This window comes from Anolis carolinensis, unplaced genomic scaffold (assembly GCF_035594765.1).
Source record: "Anolis carolinensis isolate JA03-04 unplaced genomic scaffold, rAnoCar3.1.pri scaffold_7, whole genome shotgun sequence".
In the NCBI taxonomy this organism is placed as follows: Eukaryota; Metazoa; Chordata; class Lepidosauria; order Squamata; family Dactyloidae; genus Anolis; species Anolis carolinensis.
In genome coordinates, this window is record NW_026943818.1 from 38676279 (window position 1) to 38691278 (window position 15000).

The 15000-nt window shown below is 43.4% G+C and overlaps 1 protein-coding gene across 3 annotated transcripts in view; it reads right to left on the reverse strand.

Annotated features, from left to right (window-relative positions):
• Positions 1 to 15000, reverse strand: part of palm (paralemmin) — a 65006-nt gene that overhangs the window by 35931 nt on the left and 14075 nt on the right. For all 3 annotated transcript variants that reach the window (XM_062959212.1, XM_062959213.1, XM_062959214.1), the window contains exon 2: positions 7280 to 7328. In XM_062959212.1, coding sequence (XP_062815282.1) covers positions 7280 to 7328 — 49 coding nt within the window. The remainder of the gene's footprint in view (positions 1 to 7279; positions 7329 to 15000) is intronic.

A 15000-nucleotide genomic window follows, 5' to 3' on the forward strand; every position in this document is an offset into this window, starting at 1 on the left:
CAAATGAGATATATATGCTGGATATTATTATTATTATTATTATTATTATTATTATTATTATTATTGAGTCGGAAGCAAACCGAGGGTACAAGTTGTAATGTATTTGAAAACACAAAGTTAAAAAAAACACAACTATACTAAATGTCCTTTGAGCAGTAGCTGGCCACTGGTCTCTCATCCAGTCTCAGCCACCGATTGAGGTTCTGGGTTTTAGCCTGCCACTTTTGGACTCTCGCTTGCTGAGGTGTTCCTGAAAATATCTCTGTGGCTCTTAGGAAGCTGTTTCTTGCATACCAGGTATTTACATTACGGTTCATAACAGTTATGAAGTAGCAATATTAAGGGGTCATGGCATTAAAAAGATTGAGTACCACTGCTCGGGGGTCTCTCCTAACTCTGTGATTCGATGATCTTTCTCGAAGAAGGATCCCAGCCAAAGTTGGGCAGGGCAACAATGGCCTTTTCCGCTGAACTTTTCCAGACCTCCGGTGCCTCGTTCGCTTTCTTCCGAGAGCGGTCCAGCGCCGGCGAGCGTTTTGTCCGGATCCTCTGAGCTTGGCCCTCCTGCCGGTGCCGAAACAATCCCCTCCTTTGTGCCTCGACCGAGGAGCATCGGAAACCTGGCAATGCTGGTCGCTCCTTGGAAAGTGATGAGGATTGTGGCCAAATTTGGTGTGATTTGGCCCAGTGGTTTTGTTGTTAACTCGGCCCTAATTACGCAATGTGCCCTCGGACATGGGAAGAGGCCGGATTCCCTCCACGGGCGACACAGTTCCCGTCTACCAGGAATGCATTCGAAGAGATCACGATGCGGCCCAACCTTCACACAATCCGATCCCTCCCGACTGATGGCCATCCAGCCACTGCTGAAAAAACCTCCAGGGGAGACTCAGCTGGACTCCAAGACGCAACATATTCCACTGCCAAACTGTTCTTTTCCTGCCATTTGAATCCATTGCTCCGTCTATCGATATATATAAAAGGGTAATGGAGTCACGGCACCGCACAAAACAACTAAACTAAACGCCCCACAAGCTTGAAAATTGACAGCACAACCTCTCATCCACGCCTCTACGTTCACACAACATAAAGAAAAGAAAAATTAAGTCCTAGCCACAGCAATGCGTGGCCGGGCACAGCTAGTATATATATTAGACATGTCCAAAAAAATCGTTTTAAATCGTATATCGGAATTATTTCGAATTGTTCTCGCTTTTTGATACGCATTCCGAGACATTGTCTCACAGCGCAACCAGCAATGTAATTCGAACCATCGTTGGCCCATTCTCTAATTGTCTCTTAATGTTTCGTTAATTCCCCCCCCCAATTTTTTTTAAAAATATATTTTAAAAAATATTTTTAATTTTTTTTTTGTTTCTGCAACCTACCTTGAACGGGAGCTTAGCGCAGCCTAACATGGCTGCCGCTCCCCGGCCAATCAGAAGCTTCCATGATGGATGCAAAGGTGGGGGCTAAGGTCCACATGGAAGATTACCATACAAGCCCGGTGTGTAGCGATTGCGCATGCGCATCCGCCATTTTAGAAACATTTAGAATCATTACGAATTTTTGGAAATATCCGAAATTTTTGGGTGAAAAAATCGGAAATACTTTCTATATCGAAGCGCCAGCGCCCCCTACTTTAGAAACGAGAATTGAAACATTTTTTTCATCGATTGGACATGCCTAATATATATACATAAATGTAATGTCCGTAATTAGGACCGAGTTAACAACAAAACCACTGGGCCAAATCACACCAAATTTGGCCACAAAACTCATCACTTTCCAAGGAGTGATCATCAAAAAAAGCCCAGAAGGAAAACAGAGACAAGGCCGAAATATCCCCAAAAATAAAAAATAAAACACTGCTCATGAGCAAGAAATCTCCCCTTCATACCTAAGGGACTCCATTGTTATCCAATTAGAATACTATTGAGTAGCCTTGCAGCTTCAAAGCCTGTCTGCTTCATACCTAGGGGAAGCCTCTCTAGGCCGCCGTGAATGCCACAAAGAAAACAGGGGCTAACAGCGGGCGCTCACTCCGGTGCGGTACCTATTGATCTACTCACATTTGCATGTTTTCGAACTGCTAGGTCGGCAGAAGCTGGGGCTAACAGTGGGCGCTCACTCTGGAGTGGTACCTATTGATCTACTCACATTTGCATGTTTTCGAACTGCTAGGTGGGCAGAAGCTGGGGCTAACAGCGGGCACTCCCCCCGGTGCGGTACCTATCAATCTACTCACATTTGTGTGTTTTCGAACTGCTAGGTTGGCAGAAGCTGGGGCTAACAGTGGGCGCTCACTCTGGAGTGGTACCTATTGATCTACTCACATTTGCATGTTTTCGAACTGCTAGGTCGGCAGAAGGCGGGGCTAACAGTGGGCGCTCACCCCAGTGCAGTACCTATTGATCTACTCTCATGTGCATGTTTTCGAACTGCTAAGTCGGCAGAAGGCGGGGCTAACAGTGGGCGCTCACTCCGGAGCAATACCTATTGATCTACTCACATTTGCATGTTTTCGAACTGCTAGGTCGGCAGAAGCTGGGGCTAACAGTGGGCGCTCACTCTGGAGCGGTACCTATTGATCTACTCACATTTGCATGTTTTCGAACTGCTAGGTCGGCAGAAGCTGGGGCTAACAGTGGGCGCTCATCCTGGAGCGGTATCTATTGATCTACTCACATTTGCATGTTTTCGAACTGCTAGGTCGGCAGAAGCTGGGGCTAACAGTGGGCGCTCAGTCTGGAGTGGTACCTATTGATCTACTCACATTTGCATGTTTTCGAACTGCTAGGTCGCCAGAAGCTGGGGCTAACAGTGGGCGCTCACCCCAGTGGGGGATGATTGGCCCTCTGGCTGCTCTGCCACACTGTCACCCTGTTGCATGAGGCCAACAATGCTTTCATTGTCCGAGCCTGATGCTCCAAAGAGTGTTTGTTGCTTTCCCACTTTGAACGATTTCCGGTTGCTTTTGTCCTTTTCATCTCAGAACAGAAAAATCTGTGAAGGAAGGAAGGAAGGAAGGAAAGGACGGGATGCCACTTCCTTCTAGAGTAATTTTAGCAACCGATTTTGAAAAAACAAAACAAAACAGGGGTTTTTGATGGAAAGACATAGATTCGATGACTATGTCTTTTGTGGCCAAATTTGGTGTGATTTGGTTCAGTGGTTTTGTTGTTTACTCCATGGGAATTATGCACATTACATTTATATATATATATAATAGACATGTCCAAAAAATCGTTTTGAATCGTATATCGGAATTATTTCGGATTGCTCTCGCTTTTTGATACGCATTCTGAGACATTGTCTCACAGCGCAACCAGCAATGTAATTCGAAACATTGTTGGCCCATTCTCTAATTGTCTCTTAATGTTTCGTTAATTTTTTCCCCCCAAAATTTTTTTTAATATATTTTTTTTAAAAAAATTTGTTTCTGCAACCTACCTTGAATGGGAGCTTAGCGCAGCCTAACATGGCTGCCGCTCCCCAGCCAATCAGAAGCTTCCACGATGGACGCAAAGGGTTTTGTTGCTGGTTCTTTCTCTTAGCAAGGGAATTTCTAGTTTTCAAAGTATCTTTGCACTCCTTGCCAGGGCATTGCTTGGTCCATTTCTAATTGAAGGCATTGGGTTGAGGCTTATGGATCACATAGCCATTGATTCCCAGTGTCCTTCTTGCTTTCAAATATAGCAAGGGAATTTCTAGTTTTCATGCCAGACTCATCTGATCTCTTTTTTCGATAGAGTTACGAGTTGGGTCGATACAGGGAATGCTGTGGATGTAGCGTACCTGGATTTCAGGAAGGCCTTCGACAAAGTCCCCCACGACCTTCTGGCAAACAAACTAGTCAAATGTAGGCTAGACAAAACTACGGTGAGGTGGATCTGGAATTGGCTAAGCGAACGAACCCAAAGGGTGCTCACCAATGCGTCGTCTTCATCATGGAAAGAAGTGACAAGTGGAGTGCCACAAGCAGGGCTCCGTCCTGGGCCCGGTTCTGTTCAACATCTTTATGAACGACTTAGACGAAGGGTCAGAAGGCACGATCATCAAGTTTGCAGATGACACCAAACTGGGAGGGAGAGCCAACACTCCAGAAGAAAGGAGCAGAATTCAAAACGATCTTGACAGACTAGAGAGATGATTGGCCGAAACTCACAAAATGAAGTTCAACAGGGACAAATGCAAGATACTTCACTTCGGCAGAAAACATGGAAATCAAAGAGACAGAATGGGGGACGAGGCCTGGCTTGAGAGCAGTGTGTGCGAAAAAGACCTTGGAGTCCTCGTGGGGAGGAAGGGGAACATGAGCCAGGAATGTGATGCGGCAGCTAAAAAAGCCAATGGGATTCTGTCCTGCATCAATAGGGGAAGAGCGTCTAGATCCAGGGAAGTCCTGCTCCCCCTCTTTCTATTCTGCCTTGGTCAGACCACGTTACCTGGAATCACACTGCGTCCAATTCTGGGCACCACAGTTGAAGGGAGATGTTGACAAGCTGGAAAGCGTCCAGAGGAGGGCGACCAAAATGATCAAAGGTCTGGAGAACAAGCCCTATGAGGAGCGGCTTAAAGAGCTGGGCATGTTTAGCCTGCAGAAGAGAAGGCTGAGAGGAGACATGATGAGAGCCATGTACAAATATGTGAAGGGAAGTCCTAGGGAGGAGGGAGGGAGCTTGTTTTCTGCTGCCCTGGAGACTAGGACACAAGGGAACAAGGGCTTCAAACGACAGGAAAGGAAGGAGATTCCACCTGAACATCAGGAAGAACTTCCTCACGGTGAGAAGGGCTGTTCACCAGTGGAACTCTCTCCCCCGGACTGTGGTGGAGGCTCCTTCCTTGGAGGCTTTTAAGCAGAGACTGGATGGCCATCTGTATATATATATATAGTAGACATGTCCAAAAAATCGTTTTGAATCGTATATCGGAATTATTTCGGATTGCTCTCGCTTTTTGATACGCATTCCGAGACATTGTCTCACAGCGCAACCAGCAATGTAATTCGAAACATTGTTGGCCCATTCTCTAATTGTCTCTTAATGTTTCGTTAATTTTTTCCCCCCAAAATTTTTTTTAATATATTTTTTTAAAAATTTTTTGTTTCTGCAACCTACCTTGAATGGGAGCTTAGCGCAGCCTAACATGGCTGCCGCTCCCCAGCCAATCAGAAGCTTCCACGATGGACGCAAAGGGTTTTGTTGCTGGTTCTTACTCTTAGCAAGGGAATTTCTAGTTTTCAAAGTATCTTTGCACAACTTGCAAGGGCATTGCAAATTTGATGAGGATAGCTCAAGAAATGAGGGCGGGAGAGCCCTGTAAAAGCCCCCCCCCCCTCGGGTTCCTTTTTTTTTTGGTGTCCGCCATTTTAGAAACATTTAGAATCATTACGAATTTTCGGAAATATCCGAAATTTTTGGGTGAAAAGATCGGAAATACTTTCTATATGGAAGCGCCGGCGCCCCCTACTTTAGAAACGAGAATGGAAACATTTTTTTCATCGATCAGACATGCCTAAATAGATTATAATATAATATAATATAATAATGTATTATATTATTATATTATGCGCTAAAGAGACTGGTAAAAATAACACATTTGGTTTACTCACGGCCTTCATGTGTTCAGCATACATAGGTACACAACTTATCCGTGTCCTCCTCGCTTGTCCTTACCTTCTTTTTTCATGGACCTTATTCAGAGTTTTTGCACAAATCACCTTTTATACATCGCTATTGATGTCTTGGTTTTAAATTTTATCATATTAGGTTGTTTTATAATTATGTTGTAAACATTATGTTTTAAAATGCTGCAATTAAATGATTAGCATTTAATGGCCTTGCAGCTTCAAAGCCTGTCTGCTTCCTGCCTGGGAGAATCCTTTGTTGTGAAGTGTTAGCTGGCCCTGATTGTTTCCTTTCTGGAATTCCCAATTTCCCTGCTTTCAGAGTGTTGCTCTTTATCTACTGTCCTGGTTTTAGAGATTATATTGTTCTGTATTATTCTACCACAGCAATTATTTCATATTACAGTAGATTCTCACATTCGCTTATCCAATGTTCTGGATTATCCAACTCAGTTGGCCTTTTAGTAGTCAATGTTTTTGTAGTCATTGTTTTCAATACATTGTGATGTTTTGGTGCTAAATTCGTAAATACAGTAATTACAACATAACTTTACTGCGTATTGAACTGCGTTTTCTGTCAAATTTGTTGAATAACATGATGTTTTGGTGCTTCATTTGTAAAATCATAACCTAATTTGACGTTTAATAGACTTTTCCTTAATCCCTTATTATAATCCAATACATTCGCTTATCCAACGTTCTGCCGGGGTGTTTATGTTGGATAAGTGAGACTCTACTGTATATTGATAATCTTATATTATCTGCTCAGAACTGGATTAAATGAGGCCCCTTCTACACAGCTGTATAAAATGAACACTGAAGTGGATTATATGGCAGTGTGGACTCAAGATAATCCAGTTCAAAGCAGATAATATAAGATTATAAATGGGTTATATAGCTGTGTGGAAGGGCCTTGAGTCTACACTGCCATATAATCCAGTTAAAATCAGATAATCTGTACCTTATAGGCAGTGGGGAAGAGGCCTGAGACCTAACTGTGCCTGTCCCCTGGACTGAGTAGGTTGCTAGGAGACCAAGTGAGTGGAGCTTAGCCCTCTAACTGGCAGCAATTGGATAAAAACAATTATTCCTTTCACTCTAATTAGGACTTTATTTTTCTTTCTTTTCTTTTTTTTGTATCAACCTAGAGCCATCTACACTGTGATATAATCCAATTCAAATCAGATAATCTGTATTTTATAGGCAGTGTGGAAGAGGCCCTGGGCACCATTAAATGGCTGAGTGGGTTGCTAGGAGACCAAGTAGGAGGAACTTAGCCTTTTAACTGGCAGCAATTGGTTATAAACAGTTATTCCTCTCCTTCTAATTGGGACTTTTTGATGTCTAAACACAGCGGGGATGACCACGTCTTTTGTGGCCAAGTTTCGTGGGTTTTGGGTGTTTAGTTTTGCTGTTTACCTTAAAGCAGAAACGGTCAGAACGTTTTTATATGTATAGATAGATAGATAGATAGATAGATAGATAGATAGATAGCTATAGAATCACAGTGGATGCCAAACAACTGCAGAAACTGTGGATAGTCTCATCCATCCAGAAAATCCCACGTTGGTTCATCATTTCGTAAATATTCTTTGGGTTTGTTTAGTTCGGATCCTGCAAAAAAGAACCAAAACAAGAAGAGTGACTTACCGCAATGGCTTGCAGTCTGTCCTGCTGGATTGTACTCGTGTCGATGATCCTGAAACGAAAGACAAGAGAAGGTTAGGACGGGCTTGGATTCAAACCAGGCAGGAAAAGATATTCCACGTCAACATTAAGAAATGTGTGAGAGTGGATATGCTGCTTCCTGGGACATTATTATTATTATTATTATTATTATTATTATTATTATTATTATTATTAAAGTGCTGAGCTGCTGAACTTGCGGATATTATTATTATTATTATTATTATTATTATTATTATGAAAGAGCTCCCGGTGGTGCAGTGTGTTAAAGCCCTGAGCTGCTGAACTTGCGGACATTATTATTATTATTATTATTATTAAAGCACTGAGCTGCTGAACTTGTAGACATCATCATTATTATTATTATTATTATTATTATTATTATTATTATGAAAAAGCCCCCGGTGGTGCAGTGTGTTAAAGCACTGAGCTGCTGAACTTGCGGATATTATTATTATTATTATTATTATTATTATTATTATTATGAAAAAGCCCCCGGTGGTGCAGTGTGTTAAAGCCCTGAGCTGCTGAACTTGCGGACATTATTATTATTATTATTATTATTATTATTATTATTATTATTATTAAAGCACTGAGCTGCTGAACTTGTAGACAACATTATTATTATTATTATTATTATTATTATTATTATTATTATTATGAAAAAGCCCCCGGTGGTGCAGTGTGTTAAAGCACTGAGCTGTTGAACTTGCGAACTTTATTATTATTATTATTATTATTATTATTATTATTATTATGAAAGAGCCCCCGGTGGTGCAGTGTGTTAAAGCCCTGAGCTGCTGAACTTGCGGACATTATTATTATTATTATTATTATTATTATTATTATTATTATTATTATTAAAGCGCTGAGCTGCTGAACTTGTAGACATCATTATTATTATTATTATTATTATTATTATTATGAAAAAGCCCCCGGTGGTGCAGTGTGTTAAAGCCCTGAGCTGCTGAACTTGCGGACTTTATTATTATTATTATTATTATTATTATTATTATTATGAAAGAGCTCCCGGTGGTGCAGTGTGTTAAAGCACTGAGCTGTTGAACTTGCAAACTTTATTATTATTATTATTATTATTATTATTATTATTATTATGAAAGAGCTCCCGGTGGTGCAGTGTGTTAAAGCCCTGAACTGCTGAACTTGCGGACATTATTATTATTATTATTATTATTATTATTATTATTATTATTATGAAAGAGCCCCCAGTGGTGCAGTGTGTTAAAGCGCTGAGCTGCTGAACTTATTACTTATTAATAATAATAACATTATTATTATTATTATTATGATTAAGAAAGAGCCCCCAGAGGTGCAGTGTATTAAAACACTGAGCTGCTGAACTTATTACTTATTAATAATAACAACTTATTAATAATAATAATAACTTATTATTAATAATAATAACATTATTATTATTATTATTATGAAAGAGCCCCCTGTGGTGCAGTGTATTAAAGCGCTGAGCTGCTGAACTTATTACTTATTAATAATAATAACATTATTAATAATAATAACATTATTATTATTATTATTATGAAAGAGCCCCAGGTGGTGCAGTGTGTTAAAGCGCTGAGCTGCTGAACTTATTACTTATTAATAATAATAACATTATTAATAATAATAACATTATTATTATTATTATTATGAAAGAGCCCCAGGTGGTGCAGTGTATTAAAGCGCTGAGCTGCTGAACTTATTACTTATTAAGCAATAATCCGCTCCCCGGATTAGAACCGGCAACCTTTTGGTCCGCCCGTTTAGAAGCTGGAGCTAACAGTGGGAGCTCACTCCGCTCCCCGGATTAGAACCGGCAACCTTTTGGTCCGCCCGTTTAGAAGCTGGAGCTAACAGTGGGAGCTCACTCCCCTCCCCGGATTATAACCGGCAACCTTTCGGTCCTCAAGTTCAGAAGCTGGAGCTGACAGCGGGAGCTCACTCCGCTCCCCGGATTAGAACCGGCAACCTTTTGGTCCGCCCGTTTAGAAGCTGGAGCTAACAGTGGGAGCTCACTCCCCTCCCCGGATTATAACCGGCAACCTTTCGGTCCTCAAGTTCAGAAGCTGGAGCTGACAGCGGGAGCTCACTCCGCTCCCCGGATTAGAACCGGCAACCTTTTGGTCCGCCCGTTTAGAAGCTGGAGCTAACAGTGGGAGCTCACTCCCCTCCCCGGATTATAACCGGCAACCTTTCGGTCCTCAAGTTCAGAAGCTGGAGCTGACAGCGGGAGCTCACTCCGCTCCCCGGATTAGAACCGGCAACCTTTCGGTCCTCAAGTTCAGAAGCTGGAGCTGACAGCGGGAGCTCACTCCGCTCCCCGGATTAGAACCGGCAACCTTTCGGTCCTCAAGTTCGGAAGCTGGAGCTAACAGTGGGAGCTCACTCCCCTCCCCGGATTATAACCGGCAACCTTTCGGTCCTCAAGTTCGGAAGCTGGAGCTAACAGTGGGAGCTCACTCCGCTCCCCGGATTAGAACCGGCAACCTTTCGGTCCTCAAGTTCGGAAGCTGGAGCTAACAGTGGGAGCTCACTCCGCTCCCCGGATTAGAACCGGCAACCTTTCGGTCCTCAAGTTCGGAAGCTGGAGCTGACAGCGGGAGCTCACTCCGCTCCCCGGATTAGAACCGGCATCATAATAAAAGTGAAAACACTAGGCAACACCAGGCACTCAAGCTAGTATATAATAAACGTGAAAATATGTTTGTAACTAGGTGTCGTTGCATTGAAGTTGGATGGCCATCTGTCGGGAGGGCTTAGATTGTGTCTTCCTATATAAATGAATGGGGTTGGTTCGCCATCCCAGCGACGTAGCGACGAAACGTACGAAGCCGCAAAACGTCAGCGATGGGATCCCCGTGGACCCTGACGCCGCAAAACAACGCCCATGTTTCTTGTTGTTTTGGAGCCTTTTTCCCACGTCAATCGCCTTGGCAACCTCCCCGGGCGTTCGGAGCATGCCGGCGCACATATGCAAGAAGTCACTCGGTTGCAAATATATATATATATATATATATCTCCACTTAGTAGTAATTTATAATGCTCCGGAGCCTGGGTGAGGATGGGAGCTGGGGATGCGGTTGCCACGGCAACCGAGATGAGCCTGGCGACGACAAGACGGAGGATGCTCTGGGGAAGAAGGCGAGCCAAGGAGATCCCGTCCGCCAGAACCCTTTCGCTTGGACAGACGGGCGACTAAAAGACAGAAAGAAAGACCCACAAGGAACACCCAGTCTTGATACGGGTGTTGAATGGGTTGAATGGGCCTCAAGAAGCATTGCTAATACCAAGGCAGCAGGGGACAGCAGGTTGAATGAGCCTAAAGAAGCATTGGTAGTAACAAGGCAGCAAGAGACGATGGGTCGAATGGGCCTTAAGAAGTATTGTTACTAACAAGGCAGCAGGAGACGATGGGTCGAATGGGCCTCAAGAAGCATTGCTAGTAACAAGGCAGCAGGAGATCCCAGCTGAACTGTTTAAAATCTTGAAAGATGATGCTGTCCAGACTATACAGAAGACCTGAATAAAAAGATAATAATATCGAGGATAGCTTTGATGTTGAGGTGAGTGTATTAGAACCAGGCATGCTGAGGAGTGAGGTCGAATGGGCCTCAAGAAGCATTGGTAGTAACAAGGCAGCAGGAGACGATGGGTCGAATGGGCCTTAAGAAGCATTGCTAATAAAAACGCAGCAAGAGACGACAGGTCTCTTTTATTAGCATTGCTAATAAAAAGGCAGCAAGAGATGACGGGTCGAATGGGCCTTAAGAAGCATTGCTAATAACAAGGCAGCAGGAGACGACAGGATGCCAGGTGAACTGTTTAAAATCTTGAAAAATGATGCTGTCCAGACTATACAGAAGACCTGAATAGGAAAGATAATAATATTGAGGATAGCTATGAGGGTGCGGTGAGTGAATTAGAACAAGGAATGCTGAGGAGTGAGGTTGAATGGGCCTCAAGAAGCATTGCTAATAACAAGGCAGCAGGAGAGGACGGGATCCCAGCTGAGTTGTTTAAAATCCTGAAAGATTATGCTGTCCAGACTATACACAAGAACTGAATAGGAAAGATAATAATATCGAGGATAGCTTTGATGGTGAGGTGAGTGAATTAGAACCAGGCATGCTGAGGAGTGAGACCAAATGGGCCTTAAGGAGCATTGCTAATAACAAGGCAGCAGGAGAAGATGGGTCGAATGGGCCTTAAGAAGCATTGCTACTAACAAGGCAGCAGGAGACGGCGGATCGAATGGGCCTTAAGAAGCATTGCTACTAACAAGGCAGCAGGAGACGACGGGTCGAATGGGCCTTAAGAAGCATTGCTACTAACAAGGCAGCAGGAGACGACGGGTCGAATGGGCCTTAAGAAGCATTGCTACTAACAAGGCAGCAGGAGACGACGGGTCGAATGGGCCTTAAGAAGCATTTCTACTAACAAGGCAGCAGGAGACGGCGGTTCGAATGGGCCTTAAGAAGCATTGGTACTAACAGATCAGCAGGAGACGACGGGTCGAATGGGCCTTAAGAAGCATTGCTACTAACAAGGCAGCAGGAGACGACGGGTCGAATGGGCCTTAAGAAGCATTGCTACTAACAAGGCAGCAGGAGACAACGGGTCGAATGGGCCTTAAGAAGCATGGCTACTAACAAGGCAGCAGGAGACAACGGGTCGAATGGGCCTTAAGAAGCATTGCTACTAACAAGGCAGCAGGAGACGACGGGTCGAATGGGCCTTAAGAAGCATTGCTACTAACAAGGCAGCAGGAGACAACGGGTCGAATGGGCCTTAAGAAGCATTGCTACTAACAAGGCAGCAGGAGATGAGGGGTCGAATGGGCCTTAAGAAGCATTGCTACTAACAAGGCAGCAGAAGACGAGGGGTCGAATGGGCCTTAAGAAGCATTGTTACTAACAAGGCAGCAGGAGACAACGGGTCGAATGGGCCTTAAGAAGCATTGTTACTAACAAGGCAGCAGGAGAAGACGGGTCGAATGGGTCTTAAGAAGCATTGCTACTAACAAGGCAGCAGAAGACGAGGGGTCGAATGGGCCTTAAGAAGCATTTCTACTAACAAGGCAGCAGAAGATGACGGGCCATTTATATCCCCACACCAAAAAAAGGGAAATGCTAAAGAATGCTCAAACTTTTGTCCAGTGGAATCTTTATCTTTTGAAAAACAGCTGAGCAACGAAACGGGCAGGAGGAACCTTTCCAGGCGTGTGCATCTCCAGGGGTGATTTTCGCAGCCGTAACCTTTTCCGTTTGGAAAGGAAACTTTCTCGGAGGCCTGCTTTTGTTTGGCTCCGTTGGGGCATGATGCGCGAGGAGCAGGTGGGAAACTGGGACGATCCGGAAGATTAATGGAGACCCTGGGAAATCGGGGCTGTTTTGGCCTCACCACCAAGGCAAAGCCATCACAACGTGCAGAAAGCAGCCGGGCTTTTTGGGAGGCAGGAAGGAAGAAGGCGGTGGATGTTTGGCCTGCGAGAACACAATGGGCCCCGCCCGAAAGTCCGAACGTTGCCGTGCTCGCGGAAACGTTCCTGGCTTCCCTTCCGCTTTCCCACTTCTCTCCAAAAAAGAGACCCCAAAAGGCATCCAGTCCAACCCCGTTGTGCCATGCAGGGCACCATCCGATCTCTCCCGACAGATGGCCATCCAGCCTCTGCTTCACAATCCATGAGGGCGGTGTCATCACTGAGGAAGTAGCCTTGGGAGCCTCCAACCTCAAGTCTTATTATAATATTATATAATAATAATAATAATAATAATAATAATAATAATAATAACAACAAGGGGGCAGAGGACTCTTACAAGTAAAACAACCAGTCAAAGAAGAAGAACATGCCCTGGCTGAATATATAAAGCAAAGTGAAGAACCTGCTTTGATTGAAGTCAAAAATCAGAAACTCCTCAAAGCACAGCAGACAAAGAATCAGTACAAGAAAACCGCACTACAAACTAGAGCAGAATCAGTACAAGAAAACCGCACTACAAACTAGAGCAGAATCAGTACAAGAAAACCGCACTACAAACTAGAGCAGAATCAGTACAAGAGAACCGCACTACAAACTAGAGCAGAATCAGTACAAGAAAACCGCACTACAAACTAGAGCAGAATCAGTACAAGAAAACCGCACTACAAACTAGAGCAGAATCAGTACAAGAAAACCGCACTACAAACTAGAGCAGAATCAGTACAAGAGAACCGCACTACAAACTAGAGCAGAATCAGTACAAGAAGACCGCACTACAAACTAGAGCAGAATCAGTACAAGAAAATCGCACTACAAACTAGAGCAGAATCAGTACAAGAAAATCGCACAACAAACTAGAGCAGAATCAGTACAAGAAAACCGCACTACAAACTAGAGCAGAATCAGTACAAGAAGACCGCACTACAAACTAGAGCAGAATCAGTACAAGAAAACCGCACTACAAACTAGAGCAGAATCAGTACAAGAAGACCGCACTACAAACTAGAGCAGAATCAGTACAAGAGAACTGCACTACAAACTAGAGCAGAATCAGTACAAGAAAACCGCAGTACAAACTAGAGCAGAATCAGTACAAGAAAACCGCACTACAAACTAGAGCAGAATCAGTACAAGAAAACCGCACTACAAACTAGAGCAGAATCAGTACAAGAAAGCCGCACTACAAACTAGAGCTGACAGCTAGCACAACAAAACATTGCATGGAAAGTTCCTTGACAAAATGGAAGGAAAAGCTGATGAGGAGAAGACCTGGCTCTGGCTCACGAATGGGACCCTGAAGAAGGATATCTCAGCCGGCATTTGGAAACAATAGACATTGACAAAATCACAATCTGCCAACTGCAAAAGGCCACCCTGCTGGGATCTGCACGCATCATCCGAAAATACACCTCAGCAAGCAAGAGTCCAAAAGTGGCAGGCTAAAACCCACAACCTCAATCGGTGGCTGAGACTGGATGAGAGATCAATGGCCAGCTACTGCTCAAAGGACATTTAGTATAGTTGTTGTTGTGTTTTTTTAACTTTGTGTTTTCAAGTACGTTACAACTTGTACCCTCGGTTTGCTTCCGACTCAATAATAATAATAATAATAATAATAATAATAATAATAATAATAATAATAATAATAATATACATCACACAGTCCTAGACACTTGGGAAGAGTTCGACTTGTGATTTTGTGATACGAAATCCAGCATATCTATCTTGTTTGCTGTGTCATAAAATAATAATAATAATAATAATAATAATAATAATAATAATAATAATAATAATAATAATAATAATAATAGGAGAAACCCCAGGGGAAAGTGGGACTGAGGAGGATGAGATCAGGCCCAAAGTGGCCGACAAACAGCCTTGTTTGCTGCCAAAGGGTCAATGCTCGGCCTCTCACTCCCGGCGGCAGGAAAATAGAAAAACGCCCCACATCAGCATTTGCAGAAGAGGGAAAACACTCAGCCGAGTGGAATTCTCTCTGTGTTTGGAAAACAAGGCGAGAGACCTGGAACAGTATTTTCCCCTGGCTTCGTATTCATATACGGCTGCTTTTCTCTTTTGAACAAAGAGGAAAAAGAGGGCGAGCCATTGGACAGTTGGCTGTCCGTTGAGTCTCAATCCTGACATGAAATTGTAATAATAACGATGAATGCAAGAATAATAATAATAATAA